The sequence below is a fragment of the Pleurodeles waltl genome, chromosome 2_1 (genome assembly GCF_031143425.1).
Source record: "Pleurodeles waltl isolate 20211129_DDA chromosome 2_1, aPleWal1.hap1.20221129, whole genome shotgun sequence".
NCBI classification, from domain to species: Eukaryota; Metazoa; Chordata; class Amphibia; order Caudata; family Salamandridae; genus Pleurodeles; species Pleurodeles waltl.
The window spans coordinates 180,947,046-180,974,999 of NC_090438.1; the positions used below are offsets into that span (position 1 = coordinate 180,947,046).

Below are 27,954 nucleotides of genomic sequence, written 5' to 3' on the forward strand. Positions count from 1 at the left end.
CAGGCAGCTGCTCTTGCAAAGCTTCTCCTACATGTGGGCAGATGTCCCGCTGTTATGGGATTGATAAAGAATTCCATGATTACTTATAGAAATGTTTGCTAGTTCTTAGTTTCCAGAGGTACTCATATGCATAAAATGCATGCATACCAAAATACCACCAGCTGCAAAATTTGACAATTATATCCATTTACACATCTAAGGAGTAATTTAGAGTTTGGCGAGCTGTAAAAACTGCTGTATATCAGCAACTCTCCTTCTCCGCCAAACTTGCAGTTCCCTGGCCTCACAGAGGCGGGGGAACCCTTGAGTTTCCCATGATAGCCTCTGCTCACTCTGCCATGGGCCGTCGTCTGCCATCAGCCCTTCTGCCTCATGACTGCTCACTTTAGCGAGTATGAAGACCATATTGTTTAACGGGGGCATTCCAATGCCTTTTACGGTCGCAGCCTAGCAGTCAGCACAGGTGTGGTTTGCTGAAGACATCTTAGGGCCTTTCAGATAGTTGACTTGGGAATGCATGCCGGCCGTTGATTAGCATTGGCTTGCTGTTTTTTAATTCACATTTTATGGCTTTCTATTTGCTGGCTTATGCTCTCCAGGTTCATTATGTCGCTCCCATCCCCAAACCTTATTTACCAGTATCCTTCCAAGAGCTCCCGTTCTCTAAATCTTATTTTCGTTTCCCTTATCTGCCACCTCAGACACAGCAACTACAAAATCCGAACACTGGCAGGGAACAAACACCTGCATGTAAATCGACGCCATTTTTTAAATCACATTGCGTGACAGCCAGACAGCAGTTTAGTTTTGGGAAACACCTTCTCCTGCGCCACTGGGAGCACTTTCACTAAAGCAGCCCCCAGTGACATGGCAAGGATTTCCAAGTATCTAAGAATGACAGGGGGTGTTTCCCTGGAAGGGCTGCCATCGCCCACTGACCTGGCAGGCTAGAGGGCCGCCTGACATTCCCTAAATGATTTCCTAAGCCTTTCTAACTTTGTGCTAAAGGAAGAACATTTTCCCTGTTTAGACACACCTTAGCCTACACCCCACTAATATAAGAGTGTTCTCTATTCCAGCTGTGGTAAGACATGTACCTTTAACAGGAGTACATTTGTCTGTGTTACCGGTGGAAAGCTACCCGGAAGGGGTACATAAATACTGAGGCACTTATGCGAGTTCCTTCGGAGGTGTGTTTGTGAGACAGTGTGCATGTATGAGTGCGCAGTGGGTTTAAACCCTTCGCTCTCTAGTTAAAAATATGCTACTATTTTTAACATGAGACCTCACATCAAAGCCCATTCATTTGCCACTGCTGCTGTCACTTAAAAGTTTATCGCTTGTAGTTTTGTTTCTAATGGTTACTCACTGGTTAAACAAACTGAAAATATAATTTCTTCTGTTTCTTAATGGACGTCACAGTGTAGAACGCAAAGTTCGTGATTAAGGGCCAGATTTAGCAAGAAATGCTTTTGCGACTCAGAAATTGCGAGTCGGTGCGACTCGCAATTTTCGAGTTGCAAAAGTATGTGCAGAATGGTGTCTCAGACACCTTCTGCGAATCGCAAGGGGGTCGCAAAGACCCACCTCATTAATATTAATTAGGTGGGTCGCAATTTGCGACCCCCTTGCGATTCCCTGCACTCACAGGGATGGTGGCTTGCTGGAGACAGCAAACTTCCATGTCTGTGACTGCTTTTTCAATAAAACAGTTTTTTTTTGTATTGCAGCCCGTTTTCCTTAAAGGAAAACAAGTTGCATTACAAAAGAAAAAATGAAACTATTTGGTTTCGTTTTTTCAGAGTAGGCAGCGGTCCATTGGACCACTGCCTGCTCTGAAAATATATTTTGTGCGACATTCACAAAGGGGAATTTCCCTTTTGCAAATGAGTTAGCACCCACTTCACATGGGTGCTAACTGCGAATTGCTTTGCGACCGCTTTTGCGGTCACAAAGCAATTCTGCATCACAGTGCGAGTTGCAAACACCCCTTCCTATTTGCGAGTCGCATTCCCATTTTGCGAGTCGGTATTGAATCGCAAAATGGGAATGTGCATCGCGATGGCCGTTTTGCATGGCGCAAACTGCGAAAATCGCAGATTACGCCATACAAAACGGTTTGTACATCTGGCCCTAAGTGATCGATCAATCAATCAGAGAATCTATAAGGCGCACTACTCACCCCTTTACTACTGCCCGACATGGTCGATGCTGCCTCCAATCTCTATGCAACACCTCCCATCTCAATGTGAAGCCTCATAGCCATATGTAAAGCCTTATATTCTTATACTTAGCATGTATTGCCTAATGGTCCCAATCATAGGTTAAACATCCCCACTGGATGCCAGAAAGGGATCAACAAGTGCCAGGGAGCAAACTCCCTTTAACCCCTTCGCTGCTGGGCATTTTCCCCTCCTGTGCCGAGCCTTTTTTTGGTTATTTGGGGCAGTTCGCACTTAGACCCTCATAACTTTTTGTTCACATAAGCTACCTACGCCAAATTTGCATCCTTTTTTTCCAACATCCTAAGGAATCTAGTGGTACCCAGACTTTGTGGGTTCCCCAGAAGGAGGCCAGGAAATTAGCCAAAATACAGTGAAAAGTTCGATTTTTTCAAAAAAATTGGAAAAAGGGGCTGCAGAAGAAGGCTTGTGTTTTTCCCCCTGAAAATGGCATCAACAAAGGGTTTGCAGTGCTGGAATCACCAGCTTCCCAGCTTTGAGGAACAGGCAGACTTGAATCAGAAAACCCAATTTTTCAACCCAATTTTGGCATTTTACTGGGACATACCCCATTTTTATGATTTTTTGTGCTTTCAGCCTCCTTCCAGTCAGTGACAGAAATGGTCATAAAACCAATGCTGGATCCCAGAAACCGAAACATTTCTGAAAAGTAGACAACATTCTGAATTCAGCAAGGGGTAATTTGTGTAGATCCTACAAGGGTTTCCTACACAAAATAACAACTGAAATAAAAAACATATTGAAATTGAGGTGAAAAAAACTGCAATTTTCCTCTACGTTTTACTCTTTAACTTTTTCCTGCAATGTCATATTTTTGAAAGCAATTACGTCTGCTGGACTCTTCTGGTTGCCGGGATATATAGGACGTGTAGGTTCATCAAGAACTCTAGGTACCCAGAGCCAATAAATGAGCTGCACCCTGCAGTGAGTTTTCATTCTATACCGGGTATACAGCAATTCATTTGCTGAAATATAAAGAGTAAAAAATAGCTATCAAGAAAACCTTTGTATTTCCAAAATGGGCACAAGATAAGGTGTTGAGGAACAGTGGTTATTTGCACATCTCTGAATTCCGGGGTGCTCATACTAGCATGTGAATTACAGGGCATTTCTCAAATAGACGTCTTTTTTACACACTCTCTTATATTTGGAGGGAAAAAATTTAGAGAAAGACAAGGGGCAATAACACTTGTTTTGCTATTCTATGTTCCCCCAAGTCTCCCGATAAAAATGGTACCTCACTTGTGTGGGTAGGCCTAGCGAGCGCAACAGGAAAAGCCCCAAAACACAACGTGGACACATCACATTTTTTCACAGAAAACAGAGGTGTTTTTTGCAAAGTGCGTACGTGTAGATTTTGGCCTCTAGCTCAGCCGGCACCTAGGGAAACCTACCAAACCTGTGCATTTTTGAAAACTAGAGACCTAGGGGAATCCAAGATGGGGTGACTTGTGGGGCTCTGACCAGGTTCTGTTACCCAGAATCCTTTGCAAACCTCAAAATGTGGCTAAAAATACACATTTTCCTCACATTTCAGTGACAGAAAGTTCTGGAATCTGAGAGGAGCCACAAATTTCCTTCAACCCAGCGCTCCCCCATGTCTCCCTATAAAAATGATACCTCACTTGTGTGGGTAGGCCTAGCGCCCGCGACAGGAAATGCCCCAACACACAACGTGGACACATCCCATTTTTTCACAGAAAACAGAGGTGTTTTTTGCAAAGTGCCTACCTGTAGATTTTGGCCTCTAGCTCAGCTGGCACCTAGGGAAACCTACCAAACCTGTGCATTTTTTAGGTTCTGTTACCCAGAATCCTTTGCAAACCTCAAAATTTGGCTAAAAAAACACATTTTCCTCACATTTTGGTGACAGAAAGTTCTGGAATCTGAGAGGAGCCACACATTTCCTTGCACCCAGCGTTCCCCCAAGTCTCCCAATAAAAATGATACCTCACTTGTGTGGGTGGGCCAGGTGCCTGCAACAGAATAAGGCCCAAAACTTGTAGAGATAGAGGGATAGCAAAGCGAGTTGATAAGGACATATTCTTCTTTTATACATCTTTAGGGGACCCACACAAGTGAGGTGCCATTTTACTTGGGAGACTGAGGGGAACGCTGGGGAGTAGGAAAAATGAAAATCAGGAAAATATGTTTTTTTAAGCAAATTTTGAGGTTTGCAAAGGAGTCTGGGTAAGAAAATGTTGGGGGATCCACGCAAGCCACACCTCCCTGGACTCCTTGGGATGTCTAGTTTAAAAAAATGTCTGGGTTTGGTAGGTTTCCCTAGATGAAGGCTGCACCCAGGACCAGAAACATAGGTGCCACCTCCACCCCAAACACAGGTAGTTTTGTAATGTATCATTTTGATGTGTCCACATACGTCTGTGATGTGCCAAACACTAAAATTGTGAAAAGAAACGCACTTAGGTTATGTGAAAAAGACCCCTCACCCACCAACCAAGGTGGTGGCATGCTTCATCATCGGGGTCCCACCCGAGGCACCTAGCGTGTCACAGGTGTGCTGCGACGCCTGATTACAGCGGAGCAGGTTTTGTCATTTTTACCACACATACTGGTTGGATTTGGCACGAGGGTGGGTGATGGTTCAGTGGATCAAATTTTATTAACAAGAGATTTCACATAAATGAAATGCACTGTTAATAACTGAAAGGCAAAAAACTGAACCAATGACTCACAGCTTGTGAGCTGTAAAGCAGCGACAAGGCACCAACCGCTTTACAGTCCATTCACACACCTTTCATACATGACACGCACAAGACCATTCACACCGCCAGCCACGGGCCCAGCACATTACAACACTCACATTGACAGACAGCGCCACTCAAGGGCCCATCACTTACATACGCCCACATGCCTGATACAACAATCACACCAGCTGATGGCAGTGTGTGGACTGGTGTTTGGCTGGCAGTGTGTTGCAGTAGCCAATAGCAAGTCAATATGTACACTAGGTACACCCTCAGCCAAGCCCCACTCCACACAGAATGGCATCCCTTTTTTTTTTTTTTAAACAAAGAAACCCCTAACTAATTAGAAATCATTACAAAACTACAAACACAAAAGCTCTAAGTACATGACAGAAATGCTAACCATGAAACTGAACACATGAAAATACAAAACAGACATGAGTTTACACTCATGGTTGTTCTCAGTAATTTTTCTGGGTGTGGTAATTCTTAAAACAACCACCCACACACAGCCCAGGCTTTGAAGGACAATCTGGGCAGTACATTCGAGTCTCCCTCCGGATACCTCTTCGAAAACACACTCTACATTTCTTAGCTGGAAAGTCTTTTTTGGGTGTGGGAGGAATGTGCTCAGCAAAGTGGCGATCTTTCAATCTAGCCACATCCTCCACCACTGCTTCTCTAGGAACTCTGGCCTGTTCCACCACAATAAGGCTCTCTATCACTGACTCCTGAAATTTCACAAATTTCATCTTTGACTCTGGAGACCTATCCTTAAACACAATAAAAGCATTAAAAGTTGCTAAGTGGAAGAGGTGAATTGCTAACTTCTTATACCAAACGTAAGACTTACGAATAGCAGTATAAGGTTCCAACCTCTGATCAACTCTATCTACACCTCCCATGTGCTTATTATAATCTAAAATGCACACAGGTTTGCGCACTTCAGCAACCTGGCCCCAAACAGTCACGGGGGAAGTACTCTCATCATGGATGGTACTTAGCATGTAGACATCCCTCCTGTCTGAAAACTTCAAAGCTAGCAGCTCATCATTCCGCAAGGCACTGCACTGTACCCTCTCAAGTTATTTACAGACAAGCTCCCATGGATAGCCTTTCCGGTTACAACAAATTGTGCTACAAGCAACAGTGTCCACTCTAAATAATTCCTTGAACAACTGCACTCCAGTGTAAAAGTTATCTACATACAAATGGTGACCTTTGTTGAACAGTCGTCTACCAAGTTCCCACACAATTTTCTCAGTAACTCCAAAAGTGGGAGGACAACCAGGGGGGTCAATACTGGAATCCCTACCAGTGTAGATATGGAAATTATTATACACATATCATGTACTACTTTCAGACAGCATATACAATTTAATTCCACATCATGCCCTCTTGCTAGGAATGTACTGCCTAAAAACCAAACGACCCTTGAAGAGGACCAAAGACTCGTCCACAGCTATTTCTTTGCCTGGAACATAGACCTCTGAAAAACGATCTACAAAATGATCAAGGACAGGCCTAATCTTAAAAAGACCGTCAGAATCAGGGTGATCTCGTGGCAAGGCTAATGCATTGTCAATAAAATGCAGCATCCTAAGAAGAAGCAAATACCGATTACGAGTCATTGTTGCAGGAAATATAGCTGTTGCCATCAAGGGACTAGTAGACCAATAAGAAGCCAGTGACGGCTTCCTTATCAACCCCATCAAAAGAGTCAAACCTAAAAACCTTTTCATCTCCTCCAAATTTGTGGGAATCCACTGGGCAGCTCTAGAGTGCAGCCTAAGTCTAGCAGCGTTGTCCCTCAAATACTGCTCCACATACAAATTAGTCTGCTCAACAATCTCTTCCAAAAACACATCATCCACAAATAACTCAAAGAAATTGACAGGCAAAAAGTTCTCAGTATTGACTCTACACCCCGGGAGACCAATAAAGGCAGGCAACTCTGGCTGCTCCATGTTTGGGGCAACCCAGAGTTCAGGTCTTCTAACGGGAAACTTTCAGCCCCAGGTTGCTGCACTAATGGCACATCAGTGTCCTCCTCTGAAACATGCCCTTCATCTGCACTGAGTGTGGCTTCCTCATCAGAAGATTCCTCTCCAGCAGAAATTTCACTGCCAGAATCCCTCCCTTCCTCCTCTGCCCCAGATGCAGAGTCCGTCTCATAATCATGATCAGACAATGACTCAAAGAGCATACCAACCACCTGCTGAGCGGTCATCCTGCGGCTAGCCATGACCTTTCCTACTAAAATTAACTGGACAAATGCACCACCAACAACCAGCACTGTGTAAGATAAGTAATAAAGTGTAGCTTTATTAGTAAGAGTTATAAACTCAAAAACTATACCGCTCACTTGCCTGAAAAAGCTTGAATCACCAGCAACTACTCTGCACAGACACAGCAATTACCAATGATATCCCACTAAAAAGAAAGAAAGAAAAGCAAATTAGAAATAAGACAACACAAATATCATTGTGCACAAATCCAAGGACAATTTCACACAGACCTCCATTTAGTACACCACCTACAAACATGTCATTCATGCATGGCAACAATAGTCCTTTGGAGTAAATTGTTTTTCCTTACCTAAAACATGCAACTATGCAAACCGCAGGTCAACCACCGCCAAAACCGCAAGGAGCTACAGCAAGGAAAGCAAAAGCTTTGAACTAGATCAAAAAGGAGGAAAAAAATTATCACATATGCAAATACTTCGTCAGTTGACAAACATCCCACTATCAAGCATTTAGAAATTGGTGTCTAAGTGGATTCTGCCATAGGGGCAGATGGGCCTACTAAAAAATAGGCCTATCTGCCCCAAGGAGGGCAGAAATTACCTTTAGTAGTGTGTCCCCAAGGGCCCACCCCTAAACAAAAAACAAACCACACACACACACCATCCCTGGTGCCTACGTGGCTTCTGCCCCCCTTAGGGCAGATGGGCCTAAAAGAAATAGGCCCATCTGCCCCTAAGGGGGACAGAAATGGCCAACAGTTCAATGCCTTGGGGGGAACCCCACAGAGGGAGCGCTAGCGCTCCCTCCGGGCTCCGTGCCGAGGACGTAATGGTAACCGTTACGTCCGCGGCACAGAATGGGCTAAGTCAGGGATGGACACAGAAGCCAGAAATGCCACTATAATGCCAAGGAAACCCACTACATGTCAGAAACGGCAAATGGACATAATTAGATCGCTAAGCATCTGGCAGACGCACATCTTCTTAGCCTACAAGTCCCACACCAACAATCCCTTCCCTAACACAATGAAAGATAGAATTCTGCATTTATGGATGAACGCCTATCTCTCTCGCAGGCAGAGTTTTCTACTTATTTCTTCAAGACAAAGACATTCCCGGTGAGATATTTTGGGCAGTGTGAGTGGAGCACGAAAGGAGCATCAGATCATTATCTCTCAGGCAAGAAAACCCCAGAAGAAGCATTAGAAACTGGCAGATCACCTAGAATCCCCAATGGGAACAAAGAAGGGACTGGTTGAGGTACAGAGAGAATCCTTAGGAGATGCGTCTGGGAAAATGCGGATAGGACAAGAACGATACTCAGAACCACAGACTGCGAGTACAAAGGCACAAGTATCAACTAAGGCATTTTAAATGAGACACTAAAATACAGGTAAAGTGAGCTGGAGGCCGCAATTAAGCTGTTGCAAATAGGAGGACGTGGAGAAATGTGATTGCACCCCTTCTGCCTCTACAATCACTTGGGCTGGATTTTCTGTGGCGAACCACAGGAACTGAATTTGACAAGGGGTCTGTTTAGCTCATGCAGATGCTCCCTCATGGCCTTAAAAAGAGGGACTAAATCCAGAAAACAAAGTGGAATCTGAACACCAGGTACAAGAGCCCTTGTATCGCCCTGGCTCAAATGTTCATGGGTCCCACAAGTATTCATGAGGGAGAACAACAGTTCAGTGGCAATGATGAGAACCAGGTCTAAGGGGAATGGAAGCCACACCCCCCTTTCTACTTGCTTCAGGGACTCCAAAATCAATTACTAGCTTCTTTCCTCTTAGAGACTCTCGGGCCACACAGAGATACACACATAGGCTGACAAAACCATCTGCAGGAAGTATACGTACCAAATCACATTTAAAACAGGCAATTCTGCATTTCCCTGAGACAATTTCATCTGCACAGAATTATTGTGTTATCATGTTGTTATACTATTGTTAACTCAAAAGGGCCACTAGCAGAGCTACAATGAAGCTGGTGGGTGTAGGTGCTGTTTTTACAATGTCAGGATCACACATTATGTCTTAATGCCTTGAGCACAATCGCACAATGCCCTATTATAATAGACCTCATGTGCAGCCACGGGATGTTGTGTTGAAACTTGTAGCCTCACCTCTGTCCTCTGTGTCTCTTGGGTTTGACTTTGGGTCAGCTCTTTCCCCTTCCAGTCACAGTTTTCTGTTTATCTTTTGATCACATTAAGTTGGACCCACCAGGAGACAAAATGTATTGTTGTGCACTACTTGCAATGAAAATAAAGTTTTAAAACAATAACTGACATTGGCATTATATGTTGCATTATCAAGAAATAGCATATGAATGATTGGTGCGTCCTTTTACACAGATGACATATTTCTGTGGGTACGACCTTGGAGTGAGCAAGCACCTTTGAGGTTTCAATTGGGGGCACAGCTGGTTACACTTCTCTGTACACTCACAACACCATTAAGGGTGACTTTAACATTTTGGAAAGTTTTAATACAGTTATCTTAATTAAAAATTAAATCTTGTTTTACTTAGTGATTGATCAAACAGGATGCAGGCTACCTAAAGACTGTTGAGAGGTGGAACATTGTAGGTACGGTCTGCAGGTTGGTGTACTTTGGGATTTTTTCTTTGGGTAGCAAACCATTCTCACCTCCTTCTTCAGTGAGAGAACGAGTCTCGTATAATCTGTGCATTAGGATTCATGACAAGGGTGAGGGCTGAGAGTGGTGTGGTGTACCTAGAAGTTAGTAGTTTGGGTGTGTGGTTGCTCCTTGTTTCTCCCGTGAATGATATAAACAAATAGAGGGCGGGTGAGGCTGAACCAAGCCAGTGGATGCTCTACCATTCTCTGACAGGTCACACCTAATATGTGTTGTTAGGGAAAAGTTGGCTATAAATATATTGTGGTGGTATGGGTATTATGAGTCCTCTTTTTTTAGTGCCTGCTTAACTATCAAGAGAAGGTGATGGGGCTTAGTGGATGTGGTTGGAAAGAAGCCTTTGATCTGTGAGTTAGGGCGTGGTTTTTGCTGCACTATGTGGTAGTGGTGTGTTGGCCCCCTGGAGGCATGTAGTTGTCCGGGTGTGTAGGGGGCGCCAGCGTAGGTCAGATGGGCATTGTTTTGTCACCAAAACCTTTCACTTTTCTGGGTGTTAAATTAAAGACCAAACTGTTCTAGGCTTTTGTATCTGGCATAGCTTGCTACTGGGACATTGTTAAATAGGCTAATTGCTGCTTCTTTGGAGCGTTCATCCTTTCGACCAGATAAAGAGTTTTTGCCAGGCGACATGTTTGAGTTATTAGTAATGAGAAATAATTTGCAAAAGGAGATGTGCTGTTTCTGAATGTTGGTGGTTTGAAATGGGTCTGCTTTTAGCTTGTCACAATTTGTGCTGTGGAAGTGGTCACTGGCGACCATTTCTGGGAATTTCTTTCAAAAAGTATTTGAAACATTTTAATTGATTTTTATTAGACTAAAGCGTTTTTCAGTATTGCCTACAATCCGGGCTGGCTTTAGCGCTGGTGGTATCTAATGCAACAATCATTTTTGATGCTACTCCACCCCCATATGCCCACCTCCTCCACCTACTCAAATTCCCTCACTACCACCCGGGTGCCCCTCATCTCTCCAAAGCCCCTCTCACACACACAATTCATTTGTTTTAAAGCGCTTGTAATGGCTGGTTTTACTAATCCGAATGTAGGTCTACCAAAACAAACCCTTTTTAGCAACATTAGGAATAGATAATGAAAGACAGGGGAAAAAAACATAACGTCCTAACCTATTTTATGCAGTTTGCATGTAGCTTTTTGATGACAGTTCGTAACGATTGTATCTCTAAACAAATCAATGCATTTAAGTTGGGCTGTCTGTACCAGGCTGCCTGCCCTGCATTGCTTTAAAGCAGGAGACGGAAGCCAGGCAGTAAATCAAATTTCTACACTGTGACCCACGACGCAGGGCTGACTGCTCTAATGCCCTTTTTTCCATTGTGGTCTATGGCAGTATCCACTATAGGCTAGTGATGCTTTTGTTGTCATGATTTTGGGCGTCAGAGTCTTCATCCTTGCGTGAGGGCAGCCGTCTGTCATTAACAGGCATAGATCCCACCCTTTCCCCATTAGTCACACAGTAGGAGTGGATGCAAGCACATGTGATTTAGTGCCTTGTCTTCGGTAACAGTAACTGTTATAATGCTAATCTTGTGTTAATTGTATTGTACTGAGACCCTTTGACCTGCTAACCTCTCCCGTGTGACACTCCCGGCTGTGGCTGCACACCGCTGGCTCCTTTAGAAGTGGAATTGCTGTATTTGTTCCTGTGAAACTGTTCCAAAAGTCGAGCAGGGTTCTTGCTCCCTTGCAAAATGGATCCAAATATCCACGTCAAGTACAGGGGAAGAAATATGTGCTTTCTGTAAAAGCTGTTATTGGCTGTATGGCATTGAAACTGGTCCTATCTTCATGCCCTTAACGTTAATGCCATAAACATGGATTGATATGCGAACAATGAATGTTAAAATGTGTGTCAGCCATTTAGTTCCTCCTATTTTACGTTTTACTTAGTGCTGCTTTACCCAAACTTTAGCTGTTTCATCATGCTGTGTTTCTGTGCATTGTATTACTCATGCATAGTGCATACTTTGACTCGTGCCAGGTGTTTGAAGGGCTTTGATTGAGAGCGCTGGTGCTGAAGCTGCAGGCAAAGCAAAGTGCCTGACAGTGGATTGGTCTCTCTGCAGAGCACACATAACAGTGGTCATGTATTCCAGATGAGAATTAAATTCAGTGTAAATGTGTGTGAAGGGGTATGTAGAGATCCAAATATTCGGAAGGCAAAAGCAAAATGAAATAAAGTGCTTAAATGTGAATGAGTGCAGTGTATGCTTGGGGTGGTAAAATGAGGGAGATGCGAGGGAGGGCCTTCAGGGGAGAGGAAAAAGAGGGCGCTGAAGAGGAAAGAGAGGAGGTTGAAAATGTGCCGATGAATGAGATGTGAAGAGAAAAAGGCCATACATATCTAACATAAAACACACATAACTAAAGGCCATACTCTTTCCATAGGCCTCAATAATATTTAATTCACAGTCTCACAATTTTATAATTGAAACATTTCCAATGTCAGAGAGAAACCAAAATACAGGCCGGGTGGCACACTATGGGATCCCAGAAATTTATTTTACATGTTCCCTTTTAGAGAGCTCCTACTTTTTTCATCCCGCTTAAAGATCTGTCCGCACATATTTCTGTATGATTGATTGTAGCCAGCAGCTGTGGGTGCTTCCTGGTGCCTGGATGGAGCATTTTATTCCACAGTTGATGCTGCATGCAGTGCAAGACACTGGGCAAGTACACTTTAAAGGGCCTGAAGTTGTTGCATTGTACAATTTGCACATTAAAGCAACTGTTGAATGTATTAATGCAGTAAGCTATGGGGCAGTTTTGTATGTGTTTAGTATTTCAATACTATATGTTCCTACTGCTTTATAAACCTTGCTTGTTCACTAAATTCATTTGCTTTCAAATGCAACATTTGTCAATCTTTTTTTCAATTTTTGCTTGGAAGGAGAACTCACCTTGGACCCCACATTTGTCCATTAAGCTTGCTCACTTCACTCTCTACATAAAAGTCATATCAAACTTGTATGCCCCACACTTACAAATGTCACCAGCCACCACTGCTCAGAAGCCTTGGTGCTTCCTACTGCCATCCCATGGCACAATGTCTACTTTGAAATATTTCCTTGGCTTATCAATTTAACAAATTGTACAAACTGTAAAACTCCCTTATTTCATAATGGACCACATGCCATATTCACATTTCTGTCCAAATGGTATTACCTAGTGGTTGGCAATTGAACAGAACTGATGGTTAAGAAAGAAGATGAGAGATGTATGAGAAGCATGTGTTGGAAGAGATGGGGCAAAAGGAAGGCATGTGCATGTGTCCTTGGCCTTACTACAAACAACTCTTTCCGCTACCACCCATGAGAATGTGCTACTCCCAAACACTATCGATGGATTACAGTGAGATTGAGATTTAAGCAATTATGATACAGATTAACGCAATTTCCTAAGCATCCTCAATTTCCAATTCATCTGTTCACAAAACCCCTAAATAAGCTTTATTTCCTCAGCAAAGTATTTTGAAGTCTTGAAGTCTAAGAAAGGTTGTCTGCCTCTGTTGTAATCTGATATATTGTGTGATTCTATGTATGTAAATTCTGTCCTTTGTCTTTCCTCTAACCCAGCAGATCAGGAAGTTCCAGCCAGTATTATGAATATATTGATGTGAATAACTGCCAGGATGTCATCCATCTTTACCATTTGCTGTGGTCAGCAACAATCCTAAATATTGTGGGATTATTTCTAGGAATCATCACAGCTGCTGTTCTTGGAGGATTTACAGACGCGGTATGGGGCTTTAGTCAGTCTTAAAACTAAATGCGTGTAGTTGATACAGCACACCAGTAAATGACTTTAATTAAATGGAGTTGTGTTTGATTGTGATGTGTCATCTTTTCCAAGTTCATCTATTTATATTATTTCTAATGATGGTGGAAACGTTGTGCATATATTACTCATTTTAAAAGTAAATCGGGTAAACCTTACTAAAATTTGGCCCAGATTCTGAAAGGTTTAGCATCGGGTTAGCGTTACTTCTGTAACGCTCAACTGGCCTTAAACTTTTTTGGGGATTCACAAACCAACGCAAATCGGTATTTGCGTTGGTTTGTGTGGCAAAGTAACGCAAAGTAGTGTGAAACGCTGTTCTGCATTACTTTGCATCAAGGGGGCATTTCATGAGTGGTACATGGGTGTACCTATGCTACCACCCATCCTTTTTGATGTTAAACCTCTTTCTTAAACATCAGTGGAAAGGGTTTACCATCAAAAATTAACGCCACTGAAAAGCAGGCGTTAAACGGAGAACTGTTTTCATGTTTGCATGCTGTTTTGACTTTGCATGTGTGCTGCACTGTACAGCACGCATGCAAAGTATGAAAATAATTTCCACTAGTCTAGGCATAGTATTTTGTACAGGAAGTGTACCCTCCCTGTATGAAACCTATGCTAGACTCTCACACACACACCCTAGCACCATGGTGCTAAGGAGTGTCCGTGGTTGGTGCATGGCAGCTGAAATCAGCACCAGAGCTAGGGAGAGGAGAGGAAAGTGCCATTTCTATGTGAAAATGGTGCTCTCCTGCTCCCTGCATGTCCCACAACGCAGCATCTTTGGGTGCTGCACTGTGTTGCCTGCCACCTCTCAGAATCTGGGCCTTTGTATACTATGAAAATTCTTTACTTCCCCCGGAAGCATCTTATTATTAAGGCTCCTGTTTTTCAGTTTTTACTGATTTTTACAGATAAAAACAGGCAGAAAACTATGGCGGTCATTCTGACCCTGGCGGTCTTTGACCGCCAGGGCGGAGGACCGCGGGAGCACCGCCGACAGGCCGGCGGTGCTCCAATGGGGATTCCGACCGCGGCGGTAAAGCCGCGGTCGGACCGGCACCACTGGCGGGCTCCCGCCAGTGTACCGCCGCCCCATTGAATCCTCCAAGGCGGCGCAGCTTGCTGCGCCGCCGAGGGGATTCCGACCCCCCCTACCGCCATCCAGATCCCGGCGGTCCGACCGCCGGGATCCGGATGGCGGTAGGGGGGGTCGCGGGGCCCCTGGGGGCCCCTGCAGTGCCCATGCCACTGGCATGGGCATTACAGGGGCCCCCGTAAGAGGGCCCCTAAATGTATTTCACTGTCTGCTGCGCAGACAGTGAAATACGCGACGGGTGCAACTGCACCCGTCGCACAGCTTCCACTCCGCCGGCTCGATTCCGAGCCGGCTTCATCGTGGAAGCCTCTTTCCCGCTGGGCTGGCGGGCGGCCTGAAGGCGACCGCCCGCCAGCCCAGCGGGAAAGTCAGAATTACCGCCGCGGTCTTTCGACCGCGGAACGGTAACCTGACGGCGGGACTTTGGCGGGCGGCCTCCGCCGCCCGCCAAGGTCAGAATGAGGGCCTATGTGTTTCCTATCTGTATTTATTTATAAAAGGGGAAAAATACTTAAAATAGTGCTTCTTCTGAGAGACTTTTCAAGATATATTTCATGAATTGCAGGCAAAAGCTGAGCAAATATGCATGAGGAGTTAAGACAGGATGAGATTTCCTTAAATATAGGCATATGTTAACATATATTCGTAGTTCAACACTAATTTGTACCTCTGGGTGTAGGGTTTTGTTATAGGTGTTGCTTAATTTGCTAATATATGACAGGCATCCATGCATGAGTGCAAGTGTAAAAGTAAAATAAATGTAGAAAATATGCCATTTAATGATTTCATTTATCATCAGAACGCAAAATAAATGTGGATAAATACCAATAAGATGGCCACAAAATAAATATGGATAAATACAGACAGAAATGTTAAATAAAATAAACACCATAAAACCGGGAGCCCTACTTACTATATAGTTGGGCTTTTTACTTGTGATTATTTTAATTCAATATCCATGTTCAGATGCCTTTTTTATGGCAAAATCATAAACCATCCTTTCAAAGATTAGGGCTAGATTTAGAGTTTGGGCACAAAATTGACAATAACCTTTCCGCCAAACCCTCGGTCCTCTCATTCAATTCTGAGTTCAGTGGACTGTCGAGTTTCTAACATTGCTGCCACCCTGGCTCCAGCGTTAGAAATCTTTCTACCTGACAGGTTAGGGGCTGTGAAGTAAAGCCATCAGATCACCCTCCTTATTTAGAGTGCATGGTGTGATTACTTTTTTCTTCTGCCCGTTACCTCCAGAAAAAAACGTTGATCACAGACAGAAAAAATATAGTTACCCCTACACACATGGTAAAAAACCTACTGGGGTGTGGGGGTCATTATTTATTTGTTTTTGAGAAATATAAAGTTTAGTTATTTGTCTTCAAACCCTTCCATCAAACGTTTTGTACCTTCAGAAGAACTGCTGTGACAGCGGGTTCTCTGAAGGTACAGAGAGGACTGCTGGGCCGGGAGTGATCTCTAAATTTGGCAGGTGGAAGTCTGATAGAGTGGAAGGAATAGGGCCTGATTTAGAACTTGGCAGACGGGTTACTCCATCACAGTGGTGACAGATATCCCGTCCGCCGAAATCTAAATCCCATGGGATATAATGGGATTTTGATTTCGGTGGACATGATATCCATCAGTGTGGTGACAAGTAGCCTGTCCATCAAGTTCTGAATCAGGCCCATAGGGAGATTGGGAGGAAACGGAGGAGGAAGCTTAAGCCCTTGAATCGCTTGCGCCTTCTAGAAGTTATGGCTCTGTGGCCAAGTCTATGCGAGATTGGGTCGAAGGATCTACAACAAATAAGGTTTACCTTAAAATCAGAAGGGACGGAAGTGACAAAGGCTCTCTTTTGTTCAAAATGCGGCAGACGATTGGTTTTGCAAGCAGAAATGGAGTTAGTGAAGGATGGTATAAGATTGGTCCAAATAAGAGAACCAGAACTTGAGGAAATAGATAGTAGAGCCCTCAAGTGCCATGCAGGCCTGCTCCCCAATCAAGTGCAGTACAACTTAGTAGGTTCTAAAAATCTAAGAACGTGTGCAGATGAAAATAAGGGCAGAATAAGTGTACCCATAGCTACGAGTGTAAAGACCTAAAGCTGGAAGAACCGTTTCCAGCCCCTTGCAAACCCCCTTGATACCTACAGCAGGGGGGAATTGAATGATTTGGATTAGGAATTAAGCTCTTCGCACAGCCATCTGATTTTTCCTGGAACTTAGTAGGCTATAAAAACCATTTAAAACATAATCTATTTAAAGGAAGGCTGGAAAATTATGATATAGTGTGTCTCCAGAAAACGTGATTGTGCGAAGAACCCGAACCAGTAGATGGTTTTATGAGGTTCTTTAGGGGTGCCACTCGACAAGGTCCAGGCCGTCCATCGGTGGGTCTAATAACTTTGACCTCGACCAGAATAGCCAACAGACTTACAGAGGTAAAAAACAAAATGTCGCGGGCTACTAGCAGGTCAAGTAGACCTTTAAAATAATATTGGAGGGTCTAGACAACTCATGATAATCAATGCATATATACAACCAGGGATGACACTTGATTATGATATTCAGTGGGGTCTATTTGAGGAAGATCTGAAAGCGATATGTATAGGTAAAGCGGAACACCTGATCTTAATTTTGGGAGACTTTAACCATAAACTGAACCCCATTAGTAGTGATAAACTGTATAAGGAGCTGCTGACAGCTGCACGGATTCCGCATAGTATTTTCCCAAATACAGAATGTACTGCCTGGGCCATGTCCCTAGTAAGAACCTTAGGATCTCTAGGTCTGTTTTGCATTAATGGATGCATGAATACAGGTCGCCCAGCAAAGCAAATTTTTCGAATAGGCAATCAGGCATGTCCTATTGATTATGTCTTCATAAACACTTGCTATTTTGGAGAAGTATTGGACTTTGGAATCATGCACCTAGAGGGCAGCGATCATTGGCCTCTACAACGAACAATCAGGTCAGTAAATAATGCTCAAAAAGAAAGAAAAAAAGCGTTCACACTACAGGTAGAGTACCCACGTAGGATAACTACCCAAATCACAGAAAGTAGCCTAAAAGCACTTAATGAATTGACAGTAAATTATAGAGATCTCAGAATGGAGCAAGACCCCAATGACGTTTTAGGGGATACAATAGGGTAATTAAGTTAATAGTATATTGTTTGAAAGTGAAATTAAAAACAACACCGGAGAAAAAGGCAAAGGGAGAAGTAAGTAGGGTCAATAAAAATACCTGGTATAACCAGGAGTGTAGGAGCCAGAAGCAGAAGGTGCGGAAACTAGAAAGGGAATTTAGGAAAAGATGCACTATTGAAGTAGAACAGAAGCTCCGCCTAGCAAAACAAGGTTATGAAACAATCTTAAGATAGAGGAAATGGGAGTACGTAAATAGGAATTGGGAGCTAATGGTAGATGTGATAACAACACAAAACATTAGGGGGTTCTGGCAGTTGGTGAGGGAGGGAAAAGCCACAGGAACTATGGAATGCTTAGTTGATGAAAATGACTAGAATAAACATCTGAGTAATGTTTATAGAGGAAAGGATGCAGAGAAAAAATGTGGAGTTAATATGAAGATAGGTAGGGGTGTAAGATCAGCTTTTTCCCTGCAAAAGACAAAAGAAACAATTGCAACGCTTAAACTAACTAAAGCAGCGCGCCCAGATAGCCTTCCAGCGACGATAATAAAAAATAATATCGATTGGTGGGCCAAACTTTTCTATGACACTTTTCATAAAATTCTTGATTTGGGTTGTTTCCCAGAGAATTGGGTGCTAGAATTAGGCCGACCTATAAAAAAGATGACCAAACTCAACAAAAAATTATCGCATAACAAGTTTATTGGATGTAGGTGAAAAAGTTTTTGCAAAGTTATTGCTGGGTCAAATTAAATCCTGAGTAGAGACAAATGACTTGATTCTGGTAGAGCAAGGCAGATTTAAAGAAGGTCGCTCAACAACTGACCACTGTTTCAGTCTTTGGTTATTAGCAAAAAAGTCAATTGAAATGCAAGGCTGCTTTGTCGATTTACGTGCTGCATTTGATTTGGTGGATCGAAACTTGTTATGAGATATGTTAAAACGGCTGGGGGTCGATCCAGATCTACTTTTTCTCCTTCAGGGTCTGCATTCACAAAATTGGGCCCAAGTAATTTTAGATACGAGTGGTTCACTCTCAAAGAAGATCCCTATAAGGAATGGATTGCACCAAGGATGTGTTTTGGCCCCGTTATTATTTGCTATATTTCTGTCAGACTTACCAGCTTTACTAAGAGAGGCTAAAGCCCTGTGCCTAAAAATGGAGGGGGTTCATGTATCTTGCCTATTATACACGTATGACCTGGTGATAGTCGATATGACGGAGTTGGGGCTACAAAGAAAATTAGAGGCTTTTAATTTTTACTGTCAAAGAAAAAAACTTATACTAAACATGGATAAAACTAAAGTAATGGTAGTAGGGAAAAAGAAGAGTGAATTTTCCTGGTTTCTGGAAGGAGAAAAAGTGGAAAAGGTTGAAAAATACAAATATTTAGGCATGTGGCTTGACTCTGGATTAAGATGGAAAGAACATACTGAGGCTCTAAAAAATTAGGGCTTTAACATCAGTATGGGGTTTAAAACAGTTTAGCAGGTAATATGGGGGACCGTCCCTATGTCCTGTGGTTTCTGCTTCTAAAGCTATGATACATCCTCAATTTCAATATGAGGTAGAAGTCTTAACACTTTCTGGGAAGTTAAGTTGGGAGGTGTAAGAAGTTAAATGTGTAAAACGCTTGCTATCGCTGCCTCCCTCAAGTATGATACAAGCTATAAGGGCGGAGTATCAAATGACGGCATGGAGTTACCTGGGAACACAAGCTGCATTAAAATTCTGGTTGAGCCTGACAAATGAGGGAATTTTTAAAATCACAAGATCATGTAAAACAAAAAATAAAGAAGAGTGAGTTAAACTGGGCATCACAGGTTAGAGGACAGTTAGGAAAGAGTTGTGTCCTCTTAGGCTTAAGCGTTAACCAGTGGCACAGAGAACAAATTCCGAAACAGGAGCTGCGTGCCATGGCAAATAAAAATGCAAGACAAGTAGATTTAGAGTACCTGGAGAGAAAAATGTCCACCCAGTTTATGGTGGGTGAGTGGAGGAATGCCAAAATTGTTCCTTATATAGAGGCCCTACCAAACCCAAATTTAAGAGACACAGGGCCTGATTACAACTTTGGAGGAGGTGTTAATCCGTCCCAAAAGTGACAGTAAAGTGACGGATATACCACCAGCCGTATTACGAGTTCCATAGGATATAATGGACTCGTAATACGGCTGGTGGTATATCCGTCACTTTACCGTCACTTTTGGGACGGATTAACACCTCCTCCAAAGTTGTAATCAGGCCCACAGTGTTAAAATTCAGAGTCGGATTAAACCCCGGCTATACGGACCCCAAAGTAAAAGCCATACTCAGGGCCTATGTATATGCGGCCTACAACAAAAAGGTAGTGCCCAACATATTTTATTGGATTGTTAATGGTTTTTAGAAGTACGTAAGAAGTTTTTAAAACCAATTTTTAAGGAATATATTATTAATAATAGTGATCAAGCACTTAAATTACTAGTAGATATGAGATTTTTGAATGTGACTCGAGCGCTAGGCAGATTTTTTATTGAAATACAAGGCTTACAGGGCCTCCATAAAATGTACGAAGGTAGTATGGGAAGTTTTAAATTAGAGATGACACTTTTTTAGATAAATAAAGAGATTATAAATTGACTGCTTTTATATTTATACCGAATGACTGTAAAATTTTTATAACTAATAGTTGTTATCCCCCCGAGCAATATAGGACAACTGTTTTGAGGTTAAGATGTAGGTTTAAAGTAAAAGCACTGCCTCTTTATCTAAACTTGCGCCATATGTAAATAATAAGAACGTTTGTACTATTAGGAATATAATCGGGTTAGGCTGGAATGCACAATGCATGTAAAATAATAGGTAAATGAAACTTGAATATGGGGTTAGTAAAATAATACCAATCCACATTAGGAGGGCATTGTAAATATGAAATGTTATGAATTATGAGCAACTGGGCGGGTTTACACTATGTAACAGATTAATTTTATGAACCATTGTATAGTCTAATTTTGTGTTATGCTCTGATGTATTTAAGCCAAATGAATAATTTAGATATAACCTATTTAAGCCAGGTTTAGGGATAGTGTTAAATAAGGTACTTTAATAAAATTCAAAATCAATCTGTGACACAGTTGATTGCTTCACATTGGAAGGAAAAGAATGATTGTCAAGTATAGTATGATTTTCCTGCAAAAATATGAAGTCATTATTTTAAATTGGAATCTATAAGTGTATACATTATTTTCAACCATGCTTACTAGAGGTGAGCCATGGACATGTAAATAGACATATAATATCTGACTTAGGATTGGATAGCTTTTCAAAGCTACCTGATGCCTGTCAACAGAAATGAGGAAAACACTTTTGATGGGGTTAGTTGAGCTTATATGATGGAAATCGCCCAACAATCCACATCCTCTCCAGCATCTGCAGATGTGTCAGGATAAATCTTGTGAAGCTTGGCTGGATGTAAGTACCAGTCATAAAGTACTTTATAGTGGCTTCTCCTAGACCCAGTGATCTATTGAACTTAGGGATGTCTTCTCCATAGATTCTGCCATTGCTCCGTGGTAATAGGTGTCCGCAGGATGTGCTCTCAAAGCTTTCTGTGTCTCTGGGTAGGATTCGCGGGAGGAAGCTAAGAGAGAGTATAAGAACAAAAAAGTCCCCTTGGATCTTTCCTGTTTGCGTACAAATTTCTCGAGTGGAATTATCTCCCTTGTAGCAGCTTGTCTTGTCATGGAATGAGATACCCAATGTTTAAGTTGAATATAGTAGTATATCTCAGTGGCCGGTAAGTTGAAGGGCCGGCAGCAGTTATGGAACATAAGGACATCCCCGCCAGGGAACAAGTCAGAGATGTTTAGACACCTCACTTCCCTCCACACATCAAAGGGCCCTGGGGTTAGAGCAGGTGGAAAAAGTTTATTAAAATGAATCAGGGTTTATGGGGAAGGAAAGGTCGTCAGTTTATGTTTGCTAGGAACCTCATCCCATGCTTTCAGTCTGGTTTTAGTTGGAGTGCTCAGGTAGGCGTAAGGGGGCAATTCACTTTAGACTTCCAAAGCAAATCCCATATCGTTTTTTCCACATGCGCCCTGTCCATATGGAGCCAGTCTTTATTTGACTCTCTTAACAAGCATTCTGTAATCACACAAATTTGTGCTGCCTTGTAGTAAAGGGGGAAGTTCAGCAATGCTAATCCCCCTTCCGTTTTGAGAAGGGACAGAAGTTTGTTAGGAAGGCGGGCTGGATTCCCATTTAAAGAATACAGGATTGGGCTCTTTTTTCTGAAGTCATATCTTTATAGCCATTCCTGCTGCAGGAACCAGGGCCTAACTCTGGTACCTGGTAGACTACAGGCACGTACTGCAAATGTTAGCTTGTATATGTAACATAATGTGAATAGAAAGTATAATCTAGTGTGCAAGGAGATTTTAATTGATGTTTAATGTACCATTTAGGCACCAGGTCTTTCAACAATTAGTTGCACGCCGGAAACTCCTCGACCAACAGTATCATACAATTCAAGTCCACCAGTGCCAGCCTACAACACCTACTATCACAGCACTCCACATCTGCCACCGTACACGGCGTATGACTTGCAGGTATGTTTCGGAAACCTCAGATTCATTTATCTTAAATGCTGAGTTTTTTGGATACAGTGATGTAAATGTAAATAACAAACATAGCTGGATAACTCAACTTAGATTTCACGAAACACCTCCAGTGCATGTTTAATACCCTTGGATCCCAGACACTAGCCCCGGTAATGCAAAATCTGTTTTCCCTACTTCCAAGGTATATAAAACCAGTATCAATTTCGATTGGACCACAAGAGCTCAATATAAAACTTACAATTCAAACACTTTGTTATGTTATGGTAACTAAATTTGTAAAGATATAATGAAAAGAGGGCAAATGAACCATGGCCAAATCAATCAGCCTAAGAATTGTTTAAGCAAAAGTCTTAAGACTTCTGCTAGCATGAACAAAAGCCTCGGTCTTCCTCATTTCCACATGGAGATAATGCCATAATGTGGGCACAAGGACTGAGAAATATCGGCCAACTTAGATGAAAGTGACACAAACAGCATAGTTTATTATTATTTAAACACGTAGATAGTGTCCTGGCTCAATATCTAAAGAGATGATCAAAAAGAGAGCTAAGCCAGTTTCTTACTTCTTTTTCTGTCCAGAAGAATAAAATTAAAAACACAAAAAAGAGTTTAAAAAGTCTTATGTATCACCCAGACCTCTTTATAAAAAAACTATTTGGTATTTTAATATTAACGTGCATTTCCTTGCAGCAGGGTTTCTCTGAGGGCTACCTAGCTGCATAAATAAATGTAATTGGTGAGATTCCCAAAAAGTGACGATATTTGCACCCACAGGGCTGATTTCCAGATTTATGAAATAGGCAAAGGGTTCCAAGAGTACAAAGGGCATTCACAACCTGGAAAAGCCAATCCCGGCCACTGAGATTTAGTTACGCACAGTCATCATCACAGCAACATCATAAGTGAATAATTACATTGTGAGTAAATGGATGTAGGACTTGATGTTCACCTTTCTTTAACACTTTGCATTTGTAAATCAAGCCATTTTTGTTCGTTGGATGTAAAAACGGCTTCGTAAATCTGGCCCGGTGTCTTTCAGAAATCTGATAGTAGATTTATTGGCACTTCAATTTCACTATTTGGTGTTAGTTCAAGAAAAAACTTCAGTATGTGTTTGTTTGTATTAGAATTTGAGGAATAAGAAACATGGTGAACTTATGTCCTAGAACTCTCATCCTGTCTGTGAATTCTGCAGTAATCAACCATGCAGTTTAATAGCCTTTATGAAGAATAGGGTTCGGACCCATTTAGCCTCCCCTAGATTTTTTGTTTTTGGATCACCTGTGTTTTTTGATCCCTGCTGTGATTCTTACTAAGTTTCACACTTTGTAAGCTCAGGTAAAATGGTTGGCTTCACAGCTGGGGTAAGAGGTTCTGGGCTGGTTACAAGTGATCATGTGTGCACTCATATGCAGACTGAGCAAGTGTAATTTTTGTCTAACTTAGGCAGGCTGTCAAAAAGAAGACCTTTAGTGCTTCACCCTGGGTTTGTAGTGCTTCACTGTGGGTTTGTAGTGCTTTACTGCATTCACAATGTCAGAAAAAGGTACACCAAAATAAAAACTTTGCATTGTTGCAGTCTATAGAATAGTGTAACATCTCTTTCCATATGTAAAAAAGGTCTCAAGTGCAGATATAATATTCATTTTGCCATATTTGCATTCTGTAATGCGCTTTGGTTTGTTCATATTTCTTTGAGTCAGCCCTTAATTGGATGCAGGCTTTGAACTACCCTGCTTTTTCAAGTTAGTTATTCTGCTGACCTGCAAGTAGGTCAAATTCATCCTCACACAATAAGCCAATCTGGAGAATATTAAGGGCCTGATTCAGATCAGTGTACTGCTGGTGGATTGATGATTGAGGGAGGCCATTGCTGAACCCAGTGAGCATCGGACAATGGCAGTGGCAATAAAATACAGGTAGGTCACACACATACTCTACCTAGCCCATATGTGTACACCTGCATCACACAGAACACCACACTACATGCACACTCGTATCCATTACCATTGCCATGCCATCACAACACAACACGTATATGCTGCAAACACACATTGACGTACACCATAACACAACATACACACACTATTCACATTGCACCTACACATTCCACAACCACAACAACCAAGACAACTACAAACCCATCTACACAAGCACATTCACACAAAGGAACAACTGCCACACAACAACACTCACATGAATGTTGCACGCAGCAACACAATACACACACAACAACATCAAACCCATATGCATGTGGGACACATACTGACACAACCACATCACCCACTCTATCTCCCCCACCTCAACCAGGCAATTGCATCACACACACATATATGTACTGACTCACATACACAACTGGAAGCACAACAAGTACAGTTCACCTTGCAATGTTCAGACATGGACATAGTTGACAAGTGTGATTGTACTGTCATTGTGGAGCCCAGCATTCATTTGGCAATGAATACTGACACCAAAATTACAACTGTGTATGTGTGGGATATTTGTCATGTACCAGTGTCCCCCCATCCATATCTGATCAAATCATGTCCCCAACATATGCATGTCATAGTAATTTAAAAATTCCTCTGACATGTATATGACTGCAGTGGTCCCGAGCTCATATGGGGTGCCCACACAACATACACAGCCAATTCAGGTTCCCTAACTTTGAGTCTGGCGATGGGGGGAGGGGTTGTGTTTTCTCTGTGGTCCAGTGGCTGCAGCAACAGAAGGTGATGTCCAGTCATATCCAGTCAAAAACAAAAGTAGATTCTTTAAAAAATTTAGGGTTTTCACCCCGTTCTCCCCCAGTCTGCCAACTTGGCTGCCTCAGAGGTCGGACCACCACAGATGACTTGGCGGTAAGGTTAATCCAAATCTGCACTGCGGTAAAGGTGGCTAGAGTCCCATTATCAGCCACTAATTCCTATGGTGTTGACGTGGATTGGAATCCTTGGTAGAGTCGTCGGAACTCGGGCTCACTTTTGCCTATGGGATCGCCAACATCTAAATTGGACGGGCGGACTGCCAAGGTGACAAACAGGTTTTCATTAAAAAAACAATAGCGGGACCATTACCACCAAGATCTAAATCAGGCCCTAAGGCTGTTCCAGGTAGATGGTGAGGGTCGGGGCAGAATCTACGTAGATTGGTTTCATTCACAGTGCCTGACAAGTTTGTGCATTCCCTTCCCTGAGAAACAATAGAGGGACATCCAGACCTCTCCTCCTGGCTCCTTTGAAGTGTTGGTGGGAAGGAACCAGTTTGGCATTGGCAGTTGGTGGTGAGCTGAAGCTCTCAGAGAGCTCTGACCACTACCCCTTGAAGTTGCTGTGTTGAAAAGTGCCAAAACATTTTGCAGGAAAGACAGTGGTGGAGTGAGGATGTGCCACCTTTGGATGGGGCAGAGGTACCAACTTTCTGGAACATTCAACTCACACTTAAAAACCCTTGCAAAAGGGAAAGACTGAGAGAAGCAATACAATCTGTTGCATCCGAGGAAGAATACCCCTGTTTGGAGTGGTGGGACACTCTGTACGTGTACTGACTTGGATTCTGTGGTTCTGTGTCTCCAGGGTCAGTGGCACTGGCCTCCCCACTTCCTCTGGGAGACAGTTGAGGGGTGAACTTTATGGGGAGGCGGAAAGAGAGGGTTCTCCTGCAACATCTGTGGAATAATTTGGTGGGGGCGACCCCTGAAGAGGACCCACGAATCTTGCTAGAAACACAGTTGCCCTACCAGGGAGGAGTGCTGGTAGGGAGGGTAATCTGCCAAGAGGGTCACAGGGTGCTGCTGAGGATGACTCTTTGCTAACAAGTACCAGGAGCCAGACAGAGGAGTAGGTCCAGTTTACCAACAAGAAGCCACATCCATAGATTGTGAGGAGCTGAAGGGCAGATCTTGAGCTCTTCCTCATTGAAGAGAGAGCAATTAAAGAGAATAGTAGTCAAACATTTAGAGGCCCAATGGCCTAAAACTGACTCTTCTGGTGCAACAGTGGCTCCCACTAAAGAGTGCCGGGCACCGCCCATCTCGTTTTTTTTCCAGGTTATGTGGATGGTAATTGCAAAGAGCAATTACTATCCATGTAAGTTATTTTTTTTAATTAAGTAAGGCCTAAAGTCCGTGGGATGCTGCTTAAGTGCCTGGTTGCCTCTCACTGGCTGCATGAGAGTCAGGAAGCCAGGCACTTTCGAGTAGGATACATGCTCTAATGCCCATGTGTCCCTCAGCATTTACCTTTAAAAAAAAAGGCTTACGCAGGTTAAGGTCTGGCCTAGCATCAGTCATGGCCAGCAGCGTCATATTTACACGCAGATCTGGGTGTCTAGGGCATAAGCCATATATTCCATGGACTGCCTGTCAACCACTTTGGCAGGCTGTTAGCAACACCCTTTCCCAACTCGTCACCTGTGGCATGTTGGGAAAGGGTGTTGCTGACAGGATGTGAAAAACTGCAGGCATGTGACTCAAGGTCACAGAGTCATGAGGCCGAGAGAGCATGCTTGTCACTCTCCAGTCTCCCATCCTGGACTGGAACAGCAGCAGCACACCCTTTTGAGGGCCACCATGCGTGTTCCCGAGCAGGATTTGCCAGGTAAGTGGGCCGGGAGGATGGCGGCCTTCTACATGACTGCCAGTCTGTGGTTTGTTTTTACTGTTTTAGAAAAAAACACGCAGGCTGGCACAGCAGAGCACACATCCGGATCTCATGAATTTAAAAGTGTTCCTTTTGTGTGCTTTTACCATGCAGGCCGTTTTGCTTTAGGCTATTAGTTTATATCACTATATCGAGAGGTATTTATTAAAGCTGTTAATAAATGCCTCAGAATATAGTGATATAAACTGATGTAATAAAGTGAAACGCACAGACATGTTAAAAGCATACAAGAGAGCACTTTTAAATATGTGAGCTCAGGATGTGTGAATCCTAAAGTGACCAATTTAAAAGTGCTCTAGTGTATTGTATGCTTTTAAAATGCAGGAGTGTTTCACTTTAGTAAATCAGTTAATATCACTACGTACGTTAAAAGCATACAAGAGGCACCTCACCCCTTCAGGTTCCACCAGCCACCACTGTTCTGGTGGCTGGAGCATGTGTCCAAGAGCACAGCGGAACAAAACCTGTGCATATTCGTTCACATAGGCCAGAGAAAGCAGCATTTGGCCTGGCTGCCCATGCATAGCCCGTCTAGTGGGTCCCAGGGCAGTGAGTTCACAAAAACTGTACCATGCTTTGTGATTCTTTAAATTAGCTGCTGGAGAACACCAATGCCTCAGTAGACCATCAAGGGTAGGCATGTGGTGCCCGATTCCCAGTTCATCCCAAATTCCTGAGGGATATCAAGGATCCAGGGGTAGAAGATCGGATATCAAGCACCTAGTGCTTCCCACCCCCAACCCATTATAGTGTAAGCACCTAGGAGGGTATTGTGGTATTAGGGT

The 27,954-nt window shown here is 42.9% G+C and overlaps 1 protein-coding gene across 2 annotated transcripts in view; it reads left to right on the forward strand.

Annotated features, from left to right (window-relative positions):
• Positions 1-27,954, forward strand: part of TMEM255A (transmembrane protein 255A) — a 251,261-nt gene that overhangs the window by 207,615 nt on the left and 15,692 nt on the right. Inside the window, exons 7-8 of one of the 2 annotated variants that reach the window (XM_069212129.1) lie at positions 13,455-13,614; positions 22,353-22,496. In XM_069212129.1, coding sequence (XP_069068230.1) covers positions 13,455-13,614; positions 22,353-22,496 — 304 coding nt within the window. Of the gene's footprint in view, positions 1-13,451; positions 13,615-22,352; positions 22,497-27,954 lie in introns of both variants that reach the window. The other variant, XM_069212119.1, reaches the window with a different exon arrangement.